This window comes from Pelodiscus sinensis, chromosome 15, assembly GCF_049634645.1.
Source record: "Pelodiscus sinensis isolate JC-2024 chromosome 15, ASM4963464v1, whole genome shotgun sequence".
NCBI classification, from domain to species: Eukaryota; Metazoa; Chordata; order Testudines; family Trionychidae; genus Pelodiscus; species Pelodiscus sinensis.
Window position 1 is genome coordinate 36981819 of NC_134725.1, and position 19034 is coordinate 37000852.

General features: G+C 44.5%; 3 protein-coding genes across 7 annotated transcripts in view; 2 read left to right on the forward strand and 1 right to left on the reverse strand.

Annotated features, from left to right (window-relative positions):
- Positions 1–221: 221 nt before the first annotated feature.
- On the reverse strand, positions 222–6244 carry ALKBH2 (alkB homolog 2, alpha-ketoglutarate dependent dioxygenase). Its single transcript, XM_006126744.4, has 3 exons — positions 5577–6244; positions 3306–3504; positions 222–2206 (listed from the first exon to the last, which is right to left on the reverse strand). The coding sequence occupies exons 1-3, from the start codon at positions 5845–5847 to the stop codon at positions 1888–1890; spliced, it is 789 nt and encodes a 262-aa protein (XP_006126806.2). The 5' UTR covers positions 5848–6244; the 3' UTR covers positions 222–1887.
- A 3233-nt stretch (positions 6245–9477) lies between these two features.
- Positions 9478–16616, forward strand: UNG (uracil DNA glycosylase). The gene is made up of 7 exons (XM_075898796.1): positions 9478–9770; positions 10346–10555; positions 10665–10760; positions 11234–11331; positions 12147–12235; positions 14049–14227; positions 14751–16616. Exons 1-7 carry the CDS (start codon positions 9681–9683, stop codon positions 14889–14891), a joined length of 903 nt encoding a protein of 300 aa, XP_075754911.1. The 5' UTR covers positions 9478–9680; the 3' UTR covers positions 14892–16616.
- Positions 16617–18055: 1439 nt separating this feature from the next.
- ACACB (acetyl-CoA carboxylase beta) overlaps positions 18056–19034 on the forward strand; it is a 79653-nt gene continuing 78674 nt past the window's right edge. For 2 of the 5 annotated variants that reach the window (XR_012896031.1, XM_075898808.1), the window contains exon 1: positions 18056–18706. The gene's annotated coding sequence lies outside the window, so the exon portion shown is untranslated. The remainder of the gene's footprint in view (positions 18707–19034) is intronic. The other 3 variants (XR_012896030.1, XM_075898798.1, XM_075898797.1) reach the window with 3 other exon arrangements.

Below are 19034 nucleotides of genomic sequence, written 5' to 3' on the forward strand. Positions count from 1 at the left end.
GGGCATTTTTTTTACCTGTTCTGTACAATACCAATAAAAACTAATTTATTAGAAAAAGTACCTGGAGGCATGTGATGATGTTGTGAAACACAAGACAAGTGAGAGTAAGAGGGCAACCGTGATGTCTCTTCCTTTTCTAATGCAATGCCCTACAGGGATAGCCAGAGTGAGCTCCAGATTTGTTCTGTTCCATGGATGAACACAAGACAGTGAGAAGGCTGTAGTATTCAAAGCATGAGTTTTTAATTGGTATAACAAATCCTCCATACATGATAAAATATCAACATGTAGGCTAGACCAGCAGAGGCATAGGCAGCCAGTTCTTGGAGTGTTTGTGTGGGCGGACCCCCTTAGCATGAGCTTGGATTCTTTCGGTCTCTTGGGGATATACCTGCAGGCAAAAACTGAGGGCATGTAGAGGCCAACTGGTTCCTTCCTACTGCCTGTGGCGCAGACACAGAATACTGGTAGCATCCATACACTCTGCACTCTGACCAATGATAGTTAGGTTAATATAATGTATTAGTTACGTGTTTTTGTTACATATCAATGCACTTCCAACAAGTGTATGTGTAGGAGCTATCACTGGTACTAGGTACATAGCCACTGTGGCTGAGACTAAATCCTCAGAATTTAAAACTTGTCCCTTGTGTGAAGCTGCTATACAGCTCAGTGACTGACATTCTCCACTCTTCTAGCACAAGTGTAGATCCCTGATAAAGGTTCAGTATGCCACTTTTTCTACAACAGAAACCTAGGGAGGGCCTCTTTAGAGCCTGAAACTAAAAAAAACACGTAAACCTCCTCTGCCTCTTTTGACAAGTGCCCTGTGTAGCTCCCAGGCACATACTCCGTCTGAGTACTGGTACCCCTCTGCTACTGGATGTTGTGGAGCAGGCAAGTATTCTTCCACATAGCCAATACCTGAAATGGGCAGGAAGAAGCATTGCACCACAGACAACAACAGGCCAGGGTCACCCACCATGGTACCCAATAAGTAGAGAGACAAAGCCCACTGCAATTTTGAATCCACTCATGTCTGCCAAAAAGCATGTCCACCAAAAAGCAGTTCACAGCCCTGAGCAGGTTGTGGCACCTCAGCACTTAGATGATCTCTAGCTGACAGAGGTGACACCTGAAACTGGTCTGTCCTTTCCCAGCTACAACTCACTACTGATTACTTTGATGCAGGTGTCCTGATTCTGATGCCATATTCCAAGGTGCAGATGGCTCACTTGGCTCTGAAGTTCCCAGTACTGAATGATCTTATGGAAAGCACATAGTCATCATTTACATAGTAAGGAAGATGTCTTTCCCATGCATCCCAATCTCACTCTTTTGATCATCACTGGTCTGACAGTGGATCTCTGTAATAAGCACAGGCCTCCAGCATCTCAGCAAATATTCATTAGGGTTTCCACTCATGTGGCGTCCTATCCTGTAATTTTGATTGTGTCACTAAAAGCTATGTAGTATAGACAAAGCCTTAATACCCCCCCACCCTACCTCCCCAAAAAAGAAAGAAAGAAAAAAACCTACCCAAATAGGTACGATCAACGATAGAACTATCATGGGCTTAAAAATAAACCTTCCTCCCAAGCCAAGGAGAATATCAGTGGAAAAATGTACCATCAGGCTTCCCTAGTGCTGTAGTAATATAATCTTGACACCCAAGATCAAATGGGTGCTGTATTTTATCTACAGCATGTTATTCCACCTGTTTGTTTTCCTAATTTTCTCATGTGACAAAGCCTGTACCACAGCAAGGTCCCCATCACTTGCTACATATGCAAAGGAGAAGGCAGTGTTTGAAACTGACTTGTGACATGGAAAGACAGTTCTCATTTTTAGACATAAAGGGCACACTTAAAGCTGGACATGCGGTTGTTAAGTAACTTCTTTTTTTGGTACAGCCATCACTTTCCGAAACGTCAGATTGATTCTTGGGGCTACCACCTTCTTGCGGGTGGGTAAGCTGTGATACCAGTACACATTGGTGGGGTAGTTCATCATCAGCAAGCTGCCATTGGCCAGCTGCAGCTTGACTGGCTCAATGTAGCACGAGGCGTTTTTCCCTCGGGAAGCACCATGCCTGAATAAAAAGTCCCTGCAGGCTCCAAAGGACACTGATGCAATGGGACTCCGTGGAACCAATTCTCTCTCATCATCTCTGTGTTCGCCTATATGGTCACAGCCATCTTTATATCTGTGAAGGGGAGGAGGATTTGGTTAGTTTTTCCATTAAGTGTACAAGCCACTGCCAAACCATGGCTTTACTGCAGCATATTTATTTTTTTATACACACACACAAACTGTTTCTGGAAAGCAGTAATTTAGTCACAAACAAGTCTAGCATTATCAGACTCATGGACACTTTAACAGACAGCTGACCCACACTTGCAAGTTGGTTAGCAAGATGGGAAAGGCTGGTACACAGAAAAGCTTGAACTATGAGTTTGTACCTAATTCTCAAATTAGACGTCATGACTCCATACAAGGTTGTGAAGTTGTTATGTGGAGGTCATGACCTGTCAGCCTCCACAAGAGTCCCCTTCACCTGCATTTATATATTGTTCAATATTTTAAAATGTTCTGATGTATAGGGTTGAGGGCTTACCTCTTATTAGTGAAAGGGGTCACCAATACAAGTTTGAGAACCAGTTTCACTTTCAATGAACATTTACACAAATAAGGGAAGAGATATTAATGCAAGTACATGATTAGCTCCCCTGAAACTTAAACACAAGGGTTTAAAATTCACACACATTCAACCTTAGTGTAACTGACATCTGCATTCTGTTTCAGGTGTTTATTGAAGAGATGATTGTGACTTTATTATGCTTCTGCAGAACACATGGAAATAAGTGTTTTCCAGACAAACAAGTACTTTGGAGAGTGATTCCTCCCTAACTTTTCCCTCTTCTCCTCAAAAAGAACCCAGTTCAAAAACCAATTCAGTGCTTGGTTGGAAGTCACTGGAATGCCACTCAGCTAAGCTTACTCCTTATCTCAATAGATGTGCAAGGAACACACGACTGGGTCCCAGGAGTTTAGTCATTCAATAATAACAGAACTATCTCCATTTAGATACTACAATAACAGGCACTAAAGAAAGAGCTTAGCTTTTCATATGCTACTCTATTAGTTAACATTAAATTGAAAGTTCCATATCCACAAATTCCTTTTCAAGGGTAAAATGAAGTGGCAAATGCCTGCTTAATGATACCTGATTAGTAAAATGTCCTAGAATCAAACTGTTGTTTGGACAGAGAGATGCTTACTGCTATCAGCTGTCAAAACCTTACCTATTAATCAGAACAAAATTAAAAGTGTGTCCAGTGGCCAGGGTAATGCACTCTCTGATATGGTTGAGAATGGGGATCCATGGCTTAGGAGAAAAGGTAACGCCTGAATAAGTGTATGTTAAGTCAGGATCTCCGTAGGTCACCTGCTTCCTTGGGATGCTGTGCCATTTGCCAAATACTTGCACTTTGGTAAGATCACCTGTTTGAATAAGAGTTTGCAAAAGTCAAGACCAATGTTCCCTCTTTTTGGACCATTCTGTAGTAGTGTTTTTTTCAAAGTTTAAAAGTCAGGTACAGTTATCAATCATTTCCTCTACAGATCAGAGTACAACATAGTCCCTGCTGTGCAGCTCTGAATATGACTAATAGAAAGTCAATGGAACTAAATGGTGCTGCACATATTAGCTTAAAAAACTGTCAATTTGTAAGTGTTGCTGTCCAAAAATTGGCAAGAAGCTGACAACACTACACGTATGAGACACCCTGGGGAGAGGTGAAAATAGCACAGCACTCTGGGCTCCTCCACATCATTCAAATAACAGAACAAAAAACTTTAATTCTTTCACCTTCCATGTACGGTGCATGTTTCATGCTGTGGCCTTGATCCTGCATGAATGTGAGGAGTCCTGTAGCATTTTAGAGACTAGGAATGAAGATAGCGTGTAACTGAATATTTGTGTAACCGCATCAAATTCTAGCCCTTTCACAACTATTCAATAGTCCTCAGGGGGCACTGGAAGCCACTATGCTCCAGCCCCACTCCTGGGGAGCCCCCTGCCTCCCTGCGCTGCCGTCTCTGTATCAAAGGTGGCAGCATGGCTGCACAGGGTGGGAAGTGGGAGCCAGTCTGTGAGTGGAACTGGTTTAAAAACTGGCTCTCTGTGCAAACCGGCTCCTGCATTGCTGCCTCGATCCATGGGGGGACCCAAGTTCCCTGTGGACAAAGGCTGCACCAGCATATATGGAGCAGCCTTTGTCTATGGTGAGCCTGGGCCCACTGAGGACAGAGGCTGCTCCGCAGCAGCCTCCACTGCCCCGCCCCCTGCACAGGCAGAGCCGGTGCTCCTCAGGAGCCAGCTGCCTGTGTGTGAGGCAGCAAGGCAAGGGGAGAGGGCAAGTGGCTCTCCGGCCTTCCTTAAAAGCTGGCTTCCTGCATGTACTGGCTCTTGCCCCCGAGCTGCTGCCTCTAATAGAAGGGGAACAAGTGGAGGAAGTGCAATTGGATCTAGTGCTCATGGGGAATCATCTTAAAAGCTGGTTCCTCATGGTCATTGGCTCCTGTCCCCTCCCACCCTGCTGCCTCTGATATAAAAACAGCAAGGGGGAGTGTGTGTAATAGTGATGTTAAATGGAAATTAATCAACTATTCGATTAGTTGACAAGGCATCTTCACCTTCACCCCCGTCAGCTCTTGCTACACTTCAAAGGCCAGGGAACACCGGGCCCTCAGGGGACTCAAGCTGGCCCCATGCTCCCTGCTTTTGAAATGTACAAGAGCTCCCCTTGCTTCTGCCTTTGAAATGTAGCAAGAGTGGGACTCTTGTAGGTTTCCAAAGCAGAGAGCATGGGGTCAGCTTGAGTCCCTCGCTGGCCCCTTGCTCCCCACACACTACATTTCAAAGGCGGAAACACCACCAGTTCCCCAATGAGATTTTTTTCCCCCACTGGCTTTTAAGCCAGCTCCCTCCAGCACCAGCTCCTGCTCCCCCACCCTTGCTGCCTCTATCAGAGAGAGGCAGCGAGGCGGGAGGGAAGCAACTAGTTGCTTATATCCCTAGTAATCGACAGGACTAACTGATAAACCCAGGCTGATCAGTTAATTGTGTAGTAATCTATATGTTCACATCACTATTAGAGACTAACAGATTTTGGTCTCTAATGTGCCACAGGACTCATTATTCTTAGCAGATAGAGACTAATCCAGCTACCCTTCTGAGACTTAAGAATGTGAGTAAGCCCACTGAAGTCATGTGCTTAAAGTTATGCACATGCATATTTGAAGGATCAGAGCCTACCTTTGCTACTTAACTGCTATGGATCTGATGGTACAAACACATCTACCCATTGGGATCTTTACTCCCATTAAAGCCAATGTGAATCCGCTTAGGAGTCAGAGTCTGAGTGTGCAGATTGTATACTATATAGCATTGGACCTTACACATACAAAAATCCTCTCCCATCCCCCCCAATCAATGTTGCTCCTAAGTCATAAGGCAGGATGTGTCATGGCATTAGAGACAGAAGAGACATTAGATCTATTAGTCTGTTTACCTTCAAAATATTCCACTTCCTTTTCCAGCTCCTGGAAAATCCTGTCAGCCTCAGCTTTGCGGAACAAGATCCTGTAATCACAGTTCAGACCCTCTGCCCGGATTTGCTTCCATGGAGAATGCACCAAGGCCTCCTCTGCACCTGGCATTTCTGAGCAGGCCTTCTTCTTTTCTCTCCCATCTCTCACACAATCCAGCTCTCCTCCCTTCATGTCTAAGGGGGCTTGTTCATTCTTGCCTGGAAAAGGCCTTTTGACCACGAACTTATCCATTCCTAGCTGCCCTTAAGAAACAGCCATCAGCCTGCAACTCCAGGATCTGATGGGAGTTCACTGCTGATTTTGGACTGCCTAGAACCACAGTGGCTTGGAAGATTTTAAGTGCTCCTAAGTAATAGGGACTTAAAAATACCTGCATGTGAATCCTGAGATGGGTGTCACTGCACCTCTTTAGGGTGGAGCATGCAGTCACTCCAAGGTCATCCTCAGAGTCTGGGCCAAGCTCCTAGAACCAGGCAGATCCTTGATTAGGACTCCACTGAACATGGCCTGGCTGTCAGCTTGCTAAGGATCTTCAGGCCCCAGAAACAGCTCCTGCAGGCCTCATTTCCAGCAGCAGTAGCTACTTCCTGCTGCAGACACTCAGCCAATCATTCCACCCTTGCTCAGCTCAGTTTTGCTGTGAATCCTAGCAAGGTCCACTGGCACCACCTACTGGATCTTCTTGGAAGCATTTATAAATTATTAGAAACCATTATCTTCCTGATTCCTCCATAATATTTATATGGCATCATACGTGTACACAGCCCTCTTTAACTGGTGAGTGTGCCAGAAAATGTCATTTATTGTGTATGGCACTGAGGACTTCCTACAAAGCCGCCCCTCCTTTAATCTATTAACCAGCCAAAAAATGTTTACTAGTTAACGAATTAAACAGGGTTTTACGTCCCTAGTTCAAACACAGAATAGTAGACTGCCCTGTGCCAAAGACCTTATAATCCAGATAGATCCAGGTAGGGAGAAAACACCAGCATAGTGGATAATGAGATAGTGGCAAATGCAATGGTAGTACCACATTTTTTAAATTTATTTATTTTTGGTGTAAGGATACTTAAAGAAAATCAGTGAAATACAAAAGGGCAGAAGAGGGTAAGAGGCATTGTCACTTTAATCTTTCCATACTTATTTCTCTATTTGTAAGTTAGGGATAATAGCAGCTCATGGGTAGTACAGAACACAATGTTTTGTTATTTTTTTAGGTAGTCTCTCAAGTGAGCCTCATCACTGCTACATCCACTATAAAACTGGTGGGCTGTGTCTATACTGGTGCGATCTTGCACCAGAGCTATGCAAATGAGGCTCAGCGTGGAATATCGCCAAGCCTCATTTGCATAACTAATGAGTCACCATTTTTGCGGAAGAGGCTCTTGCGCAAGACGGAGCTGTCTACACTGCCCCTTCTTGCGCAAGAAAAACCCTCTTGCACGAAGCCGTTATGCTGATTATTTTCAGGCATAACGGCTTTGTGTAAGAGGGTTTTTCTTGCACAACAAGGGGCAGTGTAGACAGCTCCGTTTTGCGCAAGAGCCTCTTCTGCAAAAATGGTGGCTCATTAGTTATGCAAATGAGGCTTGGCGATATTCCACGCTGAGCCTCATTTGCATAGCCCTGGTGCAAGATCGCGCCAGTATAGACACAGCCATACAGTTAGTCAGAGGGGGTCAGGATTTACTGTTACGATGTCCTTATAGGTTTCTGATGCCATGGATGATGATAAACCAGAAGGCTGCTTCCGTGTGTGCTCAATGATGTGTGCCATGTAGACTAGTGCACTTAGTCTGCATGGCAGACCCCAAGAGAGCCCCCAAAGACCACAAATCAGATAAGGATTGAAAGTGCCAGGCCAGGTTTATTGTTAAACAAAATAAAGTGATAGTTGTCCGTAGACTTTACCAAACCACTACGCATATGCGATTCGTAACAATGGAATGACTCAATCAATGGAAAATTTCCACTGCCCCCTAGATCATCCACAGACTGTCCCCCCAAAATACCACTTTATATACAAGTACTAGCAACTTATACATCACTCCTGACGTAACAGGTTGCCACTCTTTGATGCTACTTAGATACCACTCACCATCCTCTACCTCGTGGTTTGATTAGATCTTTATCCATCATGCTGTCACTTTAGAGCTTTTCCTGAACTTGGGTAGGTATCTGTGGGGAGTGTAGGTACCAAGGTCTTTTTAATTAGCTAGTGGTACCACATGCTTTCAACTTTTGACCAGTACCAATTACTGTTTTTCAGTTGATACCTAGCACCAATTACTGGTCTATACGTGGAATCTATTGCCATTTAGCGTTTTGCACTCTCAGTCCTGTTCGTGCCCAAGTTCTGTGAGGAGGGGCCTACCTCCTGCTCACAGCTTAACTTTGTTTTGTTAGCCATGTTTTGTCCATTGTTAGCTAGGTCTCAGGCCTCAAACCAGGACTGTGCTACATAGGCTTTTGTTTTAGGCCTTCATCTTACTACAACTGGTCTCTCTTGTCATTTCCATAATTCTTCATGTATTTTCTCTTTCCTCTATGAGGTTTTCAGCTCCTTCAGTCAGGGTTGACAGAATCAATTACTTAGCATATGTAAAGAGCTCTGAGGAACCTATTACTCAAGAGTTAAGTTATTGCATTTTGCTTGTTAAAGATCCAGTTCTGATCTAACAGAACTCATTTACAATTGAACTGCATGGAAGCTAGAGATGTCAGTCTAAAAACAAGATTAGGGAAGGTTGGGAATGGACAAAAGCTGAATGTAAGAATAGAAGGAAGAGGTGTGCAAGTTCACTCTGTTTTCTTGAGATGACAAACCACACCAGCACAGCCAAAGCTTTCAATGGGTAGAACTTGCATGCCATGTGGATAGGAGAACTGTCCTACTTGAGTAGGAGCAGATTTGGAATTAAAGCTCACATCCCTTGCTGGTGCCACCGCTTGCTTTGTTCAGGCCCAGCTGTTCCAATGAAAGACTTCCTCAAAGACTTCAGATCAAAAAAGGAAGTGGGTCTGGCCCACGAAAGCTCATCATCTAATAAACCATCTTGTTAGTCTTTGAAGTGCTACATAGTCCTGTATTTTGCTTCAGCTACACCAGACTAACAGGGCTACATTTCTATCACATCTCTTCCAGAATAGTAATAGAAATGTAGCCCTGTTAATCTGGTGTAGCTGAAGCAAAAAACAGGACTATGTAGCACTTTAAAAACTAACAAGATGGTTTATTAGATGATGAGCTTTCGTGGGCCAGACCCACTTCCTCAGATCAAATAGTGGAAGAAAACAGTCACAACCATATATACCAAAGGATACAATTAAAAAAAAGTGAACACATATGAAAAGGACAAATCACATTGCAGAACAGGAGGGGGATGGGGGGGGGGAGAGGAAGGTAGGTAAGTGTCTGTGAATTGATGATATTAGAGGTGGGGAAAGTTAGATGTCTGTGAGCTAATGATATTAGAGGTGATAATTGGGGAAGCTATCCTGGTAATGGGTAAGATAGTTTGGGTCTCTTCCAGAGGCTCTTTAACTGCCTCCCTCCCTGGTGCTTCCACCCCCCTGCCTGCAGCCACACATCACCTGCCCCTGTTGGAAACTGGATCACAGTGAAACTGGGGGGGGGGGACCATGAGGAGAATGGGGGAATGAGGGGGCACGGGGGTACTGAAGTGGGGGCAAGGATGGAAGCCTGGGGGGGCAGGGAAGATGGGCTGTGACTGGAACTAAAACAACGCTCTCTCCCCCACGTGCGTGAGTGCTCGCAGGGGCGGGGCACGGCTCCACTGCGCACGCGCCCACGGTCCCCAGGACCCTCTCAAGCACGCGCTACTGCAACGCTCCCCCCTCCCCGCGCATGCGCGCTCGCTTGGCGCCAATTTCGCTCGGTCCTTCAGCCAGGCGGCCGCCGGCCACCATCTCCGCCGGCTCCCGCGCGGGGAAGGGGCCGCCTGTGCCTGGCTGGCAGGACCGTCGCCACCGCCGCTGCCCCTGTGTGGACGGGGCCGCCCCTGCCCAGCCCGCCCGACCCGCGGGGCTCAGCCGCCGGCAGCATGATCGGGCAGAAGACGCTGCACTCGTTCTTCCGCGCGGCGCCGCCGAGGAAGCGGGAGCGCTCCCCGCAGCAGGGCGGGGAGACTGAGGTACCGTGAGGGGCGAGCGCCACCAGAGCGTGTTTAAAGGGCTCCCCCGATCAAAAGCGGCGCCGCTGTGGGGATTGGCCAATAGCAGGGCTCTCCTTGGCCCGCGGGCGGGCCGATACGGGAGGGGGTGGAGCCAGGCTGCTTGGCCCTGTGGTCATTGGCTGGTTTCCATTCTCACTGTCCAATGGGAGGCGGTGTCTGGGCGCTGTTGATCCCGCGGAGAGGTCAGTCGGCGCGTCTTCATAGCCAGGGGCCAATAAGAAGAGCGGTAGCTCTGCTAGTGGCCCATGAGGAGCGGGAGGGCGGGGCTAGGCTGCCATGTTGGGTTTCTCCCTCCCCTTCCGTGACTGAACCTCCAATAGAAAGAGGCGTTCCCGTGCGGCGGGAGAGAAACACGCGCGGTTTTCCCGCGAAGTGGCCATGTGCTTGTCACTAAGCCCCGCCCAGGCTGTCCCCCGCCTCCGCCTCCCAAGCCGCCCTGCCCGGCTCCCCTGACTCTTTCCCCTATGGGCCCGGCCAGGACCCGGTTCCTCCAGGGGCCGGGCCGTAGCCCTCTCCTGTGTCGCCTGCTCCAGGCCAGCTGCGCCAAGAAGCTGAAACCGGAGGGACATGACTCGAAGGCCTCGCCCCGCTCCCCTCCGCTGAGCCCCGAGCAGTTGGAGCGGATCCGCAGGAACAAGGAGGCGGCTTTGCAGAGACTCGCTTCGCGGAGTGTCCCCGCGGGCTTTGGAGAGGGCTGGAGCCGGCAGCTGGCGGGGGAGTTCACCAAGCCCTACTTCTCCCAGGTGAGAGAGCGCGGCTTCCCCCGCGGGGAGCATCGTCCTGTAATTGCTCGGTGCCTGCCCCTTTCACTCGCCTGCACTGACCGTGACCCATCCTGCTTCCCCCTTCTAGCTAATGGCATTTGTTGGCGACGAGCGAAAACGGCACACCATCTACCCACCCCCGCAGCAAGTTTTCACCTGGACGCAGATGTGCGACATCCGAGATGTAAGTTCCCCAGCGGAGACCCCTGCTGGGGGGAGAGATGGGGTTTGCTGTGTTCTGGTGTTTTCAACAAAACCATGAAAGCTGTGTTTGCAGTCTGGCTGGCCAGGTGTTCGACTTTCATGGAAACCCAGTGCTTTAGGATGTGAAATAGTGATAGAAATGTAGCTGTGTTAGGATGTGAACACTGCTTTTTCTCCTGTCGTGTTTTTGTATACTTTTACCTTCTTTTTCTCACCCAGTTCTATGTGTTGATGATCTTCATCCATGATTGCAACATAGCACTCTTGAAAACTTTAGTTGTTTTCTTCTTCTCTTTTCTCTGGCCCTACCCTTTTCTATATTGTTTTCTTTCAGGTGCACTTTGGTTCTGATTTAGAAAGTTTTGCTTTTTTAGCAATACATACAAGTCCATATATTTTAAGATATTATGACATTTTGCTGGGCTCTCAGCACTAATTAGCATCTGTGTTCAGGTAAAGGTTGTCATCTTGGGACAAGATCCTTATCATGGACCCAGTCAAGCTCATGGACTCTGTTTCAGCGTCCAGAGACCTGTTCCACCTCCACCTAGGTATGACTATGCTTTTAGTTATTTAAAACTCTGCCACTGTTTACTGGATAGGTTATTTATAGGAATACATTATTTGTAAGTGACTGTCTTTGAGATACATGTCTTGTGACACTGAAAAAATAATTTTATAACATGACCAAGTACTTCTACTTATTGGGAAGTGGAAAGGTAATCATAAGAATAACTCATATTGAATTTTTAAAGTGTATACTTTCTGGGAAAGTATTACTATTGAAACAAATAAGTAAATTTGGACTTGGACTTCTAAGATGGTGGTGTATTCCAAGGATTTAAGCTCAATCCTACAAAATTGGGTTTCCATATTGAGCCAGTTGTAATGTGAGAGCTTTATATAGGAATGGCCATCAGTTTGGTGGAACAAAAGAGCTTTTCTTGTTTTGGTTTCAGAAAGATCTTTATTTTTTAAACTAGATTGGATTAAATTTGCTTGTTTTCTTATATTGAATAAAGGCACTAGCCTGTGGCCCTGTTTACTCAGGCCTGCATCCTGCAAATCCTTAAGCAGAAGCTTAACTTCACGTAGATGTGTAGGCCATTTACCTTCAGTAAACATTTGCATAAAAGTTAATAGGTCCAGTTAGAGGTAAAGAAAAGGGCCCTGTTGTACATATTAAATACATCAGATGACTATAACTTTCCTAAAGGGGAGTTGAATGAAGTGCCTAGAATGCTAAATCAGTTTTTTAGTTCATGGCAATAGTTTCTACTGAAATACACAAAATCATTAGTTTGTCTTAATTTGATTAGTTTCACAGAAATATATTTAAAATCTTTTCCTTTATTTTTGTTTGTAGTTTGGAAAATATTTACAAAGAGCTGTCTACGGACATAGAAGATTTCACCCATCCCGGTCATGGAGATCTAACTGGGTGGGCCAAGCAAGGTAATTAATCAGTTCAACCTTCCTGGATTCTCGTTTAGGCTGTGTCCCTATTAGCACTCACATTGGCAAAGTTTATGGGGAAAAAAAACCCAATCCTGAGCAGCCTAAGGTTTACCAGTATAAGTGCTCAAGAGCACAGCATTATGTCAGTGAGAGATGCTTTCCTGCCAGTGTGGCTAGCATTGCTCATTGAACTCGTTTTATTGTTTCCATGGGAAAGCTCTGTCCCATCAGCATAACACAGCTAGATAAGCACTCTTATAGTGACACAGCACCGTCAGTACTGCTGTGCCGTTGTAAGCTTTTATAGATGTGGCATTATTGGGCATTTTCCTTCTCAATGGGTGCATTGTGGCAGCAATGTTAACCTAGCTATTGGTACTTTCCAAACTACGCGGCTGAGATTTATTAAAAGGAACCACTAAAAAGACCCCAGCCGTTTAATTTTCATAAAGCAGTTTAGTATTACTGTGTCAATGCGTATAAAAACTGGCCGTGTGGTTATGCACAGCTTAACGTATGAGGAGAGATTGAGGGATTTGGGTTTGTTTAGTCTTCAGAAGAGAAGAGTGGGGGGGATTTGATAGCAGCCTTCAACTTCCTGAAGGGAGGTTCCAAAGAGTATGGAGAAAGGCTGTTCATAGTAGTGACAGATGGCAGAACAAGGAGCAATGGTCTCAAGTTTCAGTGGGGGAGGTCTAGGTTGGATATTAGGAAAACCCATTCCAGTACTTTACCACCCACCTAGAAAAATAGTTTTCCTAGGGAGGGAGTGGAATCTCTCTCCCTAGAGGTTTTTAATCCCAGTTTGACAAAGCTCTGGCTGGATTGATTTAGTTGAGATTGGTCCTGCCTGGGGTAGGAGGCTGGACTTGATGACCTCCTGAGGTCTCTTCCAGTTCTATGAACCACTTCAGCCTTGCCTTTATACTTACATAATTGTCTTAATGTTTTCCCAACAAAGCATATGTGCAATGTGCTTGTCTTTGTAACAAAGATAAGAACTTATAACTTTTCTTGGGGTGTATTCTCTGTAATAACTCTTGCAAAACTCTAGTCACCTGATGAAAGCTTTTTGCTAGGTGAGTGAAATAGTATTGTTTGTTTGTTAATCACTTTTTAAGTAATGGTAAAGTGTCTGAGAAAATATTATGCTTGGCTGCAGGTGGGAAAATTCTCATGAAAGCTGAGTAAAACTGATAACCATTTTCCAATGAGCATACAGCTTAATTGTAATGAACAATTATGCGATGTCATTACTGAAAATCTCTTGAAGAGTTCAGAGTTGATTTCTGACTTTCACGTATTTGCCTGGGAAGGTTATAGAATTTCCATCATTGGAGACTTTTAAGAGCAGGTTAGACAAACATCTGTCAGGGATGTCTACGTAATACTCAGTCCTGCCATAAGTGTAGAAGATTGTACTAAATTATCTCTTGCAGCCGCTTTCAGACTTGTAATTATAATGTTAATGATACTGCCTCTGCATTATAATGCTAGATCTGTTTATGTGGACATACTGATACTTTAAAGAAAAACTCCATTAAAGCCTATTAGAAACTCACAGAAACTATGTTTAGCTCTTAAATAGGTCTGTTTCTTAGTTGGGATTCTTAATTAACTTATTTTCTCTCTGCTTTTGCCAATAGATTGTTGTTGCTCATCTATAGTTCACCATGAACAAAGTATTAGATGATTTTTTTAAAGTTACTGCAAATCCAGAGAGACAGGGAGATAACTTATTACTTTGCAGATTAATTCATGTTTTCTTCTATGTCCACACTGATGTATACATGTTTTATTTTGTGATTAGGAGTGCTTTTGCTCAATGCTGTGCTCACAGTTCGCGCACACCAGCCTAATTCTCACAAGGAAAAAGGCTGGGAACAATTCACTGATGCAGTGGTCTCCTGGCTAAACGATAATTTGGATGGACTTGTCTTCATGTTGTGGGGAGCTTATGCACAGAAGAAAGGCAGCTCTATTGACAGGGTATGATATAAATCTTTCCATTTTTCTTGAAGTCTCATTGCTTCTTGCTTTACTTGAGACATTTTGGTAGGATGTCACCTACACGGGGCTTTTGTTTGTAAATGGAAAAACTGGCTTAAATTAAATTAAAATACCAAGCAGATGGTTAAGGGTCTCAAGGCGGGCTGTGCCTGTCAACTTTTGTCAACACTTTGTTCCAAGAGTGCTTAGCTTCAAGGTACAAGAATAATCAATATGAATAAAATTAGGATAGTGTTGTGTGAAGAGTCTCAACGTTATGATGAGTAGTTGATCTTGGAACAATTTACGCACTCTTATCACTTTTTGAAAAATGCAGCCATTTATTGAATGTTGAAGGCTTGAGTTTCATGGCAATCCGTGTGCTTTTGTTTATAATGTGAACACTAAAGAGAGATATGTGACTTCATTTCTGCATTTGGTGGTAGTACAGATATGCAAATGACATCTAGGATCTGAAAATTTACAGAGTTTCTCACTTTTTGTTATCTCCAACTTCTTACAGAAACGTCACCATGTTCTACAGACTGTCCATCCCTCACCTCTCTCTGTGCACAGAGGGTTCTTTGGTTGTCAGCATTTCTCTAAAACCAACGAATTTCTGAAGAAATGTGGCAAAAAGCCCATTGACTGGAAAGCACTCTGAGCTATAAACATTAACTTGGGAGTATGATTTGAAGCAACCTCTATCAAGGATCATCCAATTCCTGAAAAATTGAACGGGCATATATAGACTTGATCTATCTGAAAAACAAAATATCCTACTTTGTCAAAGTGATACCTTTTAAATGTCTGGTTTTTTTACATACTGTATATGTTTAACGGAAAAACTAGAGTTTGATACAAAGAATAATGTAACTTCTAGGTTGTCAAATTTTGTAAAGCTAAAATCTGTGCTTAGTCTCATCAAAAACCGTGTCTGTCTTTGCTCTAATGGGAATATATGGAGAATTGTCGTATGGAGCTAAGCTCATAGAAAATCAGTTCTAAGCACCTTTTTATGGTTAGTGAAACACATCTTATTTGCTGTTTTTTTTTTTTTCCCCCCCCCTTGTACTTCTCAGGTGTAAGTCTAGTTTTTCCGTTTTGGAAAAACGGAAGCACCTTTATACTCCTACAGCAAAAAAGCTAGTTATTGTTTGTTCTGTTAAAAATCTGTTTAACCCAGTTTAATTTTCCAGATGTCGATGTGTTTCTGCTTTAAAGTTAGTTGTATCTGTTTTGGGATATTACTGAACCTGCCTTTAAACTCTCTGAGGATTTCAGCGCTAGTATCCCAGACAGTTGGGGGAAGTTGTGACCTATATTAGTGAAGTTTGTGTCTTACATTCAGAGTACTTTATTATGAGTTTAATATTATGAGTTCCATTGGGCATAACTCCTTCTAACTACGACAACAGCTTGACTTTCAGAAGAATTCTCTCGCTATTTAGTATGTGACTTATGTACCTGCTGATGACAGCTGAACTTCGAGATGATCCTTCAGGATAGTATTAGGACTTTTCTTGTCAGTCAGCATGTTTGAGCGTACAACAAAATCAGGACATCTTGACTACAGAATTGGTTCTATGCATTTAATAGTATAAATTAACATAATTGTCTTCATTTTACTATTTTGAACCTCCTCCCCTCCAATGTGGATTTTTCTGCCACCAGTTATTGCAGTTTTACTTTGATTCAGAGTGGTTTGAAGTTGGAATACTAGCACCTCTAAAATTATAGCCTCTGAAGAGTTCCTTCTTTAGCATGTTGCAAAGGGGAACAATCTTGTTTATAGTCACCATTTATGTGGTTACATTGTGCATACCTATATTTCATGCCATACTGATCCAGCAATATTTGATCAATTAAAACTCCCATTGAAAACTACAGTTTTGCCTGAGTAAGATCTACAGGGGTTGGATCAACTACTTCAAATAAAAAGGAATGGCAATAATCTACTCTATTTTTTTTTAAACAATTTTCAGTATGTTGCAAAGTACATTATGGAAGTGATAGTGAACCAAATGTTAATGGAGAAAAGGATCTGTTTGCCACTGATGTCTGGCTCCAATACAAATAGAGAAAAGTTGGTGTCCAAAACTCTCCCTGTTGTCAATAGGGAGCAAGGTGGACTTTGAAAAATCTAGAATTTCAAATCTAGCTCTGAATTGATACTTTTCTGTCAACTTTCATTGATTAGAGGAAAAATGTAGTTCATCTCTTTTTGTGAAATAGCATCCTTAGTTTGTACTATACTTGTACATTTTACACTAGTACCTATGTAAGGAGAAGCCATTTTTGTGTTCCAGTGGGTAACACTAGTACAAAAGAAACAGTTATATTTGTTTTCTGTATATGTTGTTTTTAAATAAAAATTCTACTTTCTTTATGCTGTTGTCCTGGAATAATTTACTCGGCTAGCACGTTGGGTTTCTCTTATCAAAATGTTTCCTCTTACAAGAATGCTGAAGACTATTTTCACAAATACATAAATAAATAAAATTTGAATTTGAACTCTTATTCCTAATTCTTGAATCCTGCTTTCTGTCATATATTTATTCATCTCTTCAAACCATTTTTTGGTCCTTGAAATTCTATATTCAAATTAAAATAAAACTCGGGCTCACGTCCAAATCTTCTTTCTGTTGTAACAGTCCAATTGAGCTTCACAGCTGAGAATATTTTCTCTGCTAGCCTATGGTAAATTACACACATGCACACACTCACTCACTTTGCCCCTATTGGCAACCTTCTAACCATAGCAGCTGAAGCATAATTCTCACTTGTTTCCTTCTGTGGGTTTGTGGGTTTTAAATTTGCAAGTTTTCTACCTTCCACCAAACTGGTCATTTATGGTAGACTTCAGTAATTAGCTTCAGGGGGTAGCTGAGTTAGTTTGTACTTTAAAGACTAACAAAACACGTAGATGGTATCATGAGCTTTTGTGGGTACAGCCCACTTCTTCAGACAACCAGAGTGTTGGATGTCCAAGGGGGAGGAAACACAAAGAGGTAGTGGGTATAAAAGTATCAAGGGGAAAGCTAGCTGGAATGTAACAGGAAAAAGAAATAGTCTATAAGCACTAAAGATAAGAACCATTTGTGGGCAATTAGAAAAGAAGAGTACTAACACCAGATTCTATACAGACAAAGAATCATTGGTGGCACCATTGTTTGGTAGGTTGATAATGTCCCAGCCATATGGTATCTTTATTTAATCCATTAGCAGATTAACAAATAAATTAATCCCTCCCTTCTCCCCTATTTATTTTAGTTCTGGACATCCAGCACACCTGTCATCTGAAGAAGTGGGTTGTGCCCACAAACGCTCATGGTACCATCTACATGTTTTGTTAGTCTACAAAGTGCTACCAGACTCTTTATTATTTAAGTTTATTCAGTAATTAGGAGATTTTCCTAGTTCCCTTATTCAGCACTCCTGGGGCAACATTCCCCACTGCTGCTCCTGGAGAATACTGCGTAAAACAGACCAGTCTTGACTTTCTGGTGCTATGGGGGATGTTTGCGGCATTTGGGACTATTTCCAGAGTCCTCCACGCTCCTTAGGGCTGGAGCGCCCAGCGATGCCGCGCCGCGAGCAGGGCGCCGAGGCGATCCCGTGCCCCGCGGGGAGTTTGCGTGGCCTGCTGGGCCGGGGACTCGCGCGGCGCCAGGGGGCGGCCCAGGGGCTGGGTATTGCCATGGCAACCGGCCGCTTGTGAGGTGCGTTCTGGAACCCGCGGCTTGTCCCCCCCGACTCCTACCTCCCTTCCCCGCGCCCTGTGCGCCCCTCGGCCCGGGGTGCGTCCGGCCGCGCGCCGCCCACCAGCGACTTGCCCGGCACAGGGGGCCCCTGGGGCATAGGGAGCCAGGCACAGGGGGCCCCTGATCGCGGGGAGCCAAGCACAAGAGTCCCCTGGTTGCAGGGAGCCAGACACAAGGGACCCCCCGGGGGCACAGGCAGCCAAGCACAAAGGGTCCCTGGTTGCGGGGGAGCCAGGTACAAGGGGCCACCCAGGCATGAGGAGCCAGGCACAGGTATAAGGGCCTCTGGGCACAGGGAGCCAAGGCACAAGGGCTCCGGGGAGTGTTGGCCATGTATCTTCCATGTTCCCTGCTCCTCAGAGCTGCTCACCCTTTGGTGCTAGCACCCCACCACTACCATTGCTCCACCCCCCCCCCCCCGCTGTGACTCACCCCTTTCTTTGAAGTGAGACCTGCACCTTGGTCAGAGAGCTGGTCCTGTTCTCCTTGGGCTCACCAGCTGGTGTGATTAGACTGGTTCATGGACACCCACTCTTTGGTTTTTCAGTTTTATTTTTAAAGGCCTGCTGGGAACCCTCTACAGGGACAAGATCACCTAGGATAGGTAGGAAACTAGAGGCGCAATAGCTCCTTTCACAAGCTTTTCTGCGACAGGCTGCTTTGGCCTGTGAACCAGCTTCTTTAAAGCTAATGCCTAAGTGCAGAGCAGCCAAAGGTAGGAGTCTAGAGTGGGGAGGCATTGATTTTGTGAGGGGAAAGCAAAATAGTAGGAACCTCTCCACAGGTTTTTGAACAAGATGACTGGAGTGTTTTTTGCCTGCTACTAGCACCATGGTTTGTCACTTCTCATTTATGGGTTATGCAAGAGAGTTTATCCTGTAACTTTCCCTTTGACATACCAAGCTTGATTTTTATTTTTGGAAAAGGGTGGGTTGAGGGAGAGCAGTGGCCTGAAACCCCTCCCCGCCCCCTTCTGAAAATGTACCTTAAGTCTAGTTTGCATCACTCTCTTGCTCTTCTGTTCCTGGGCCTCTCTTCAGCCA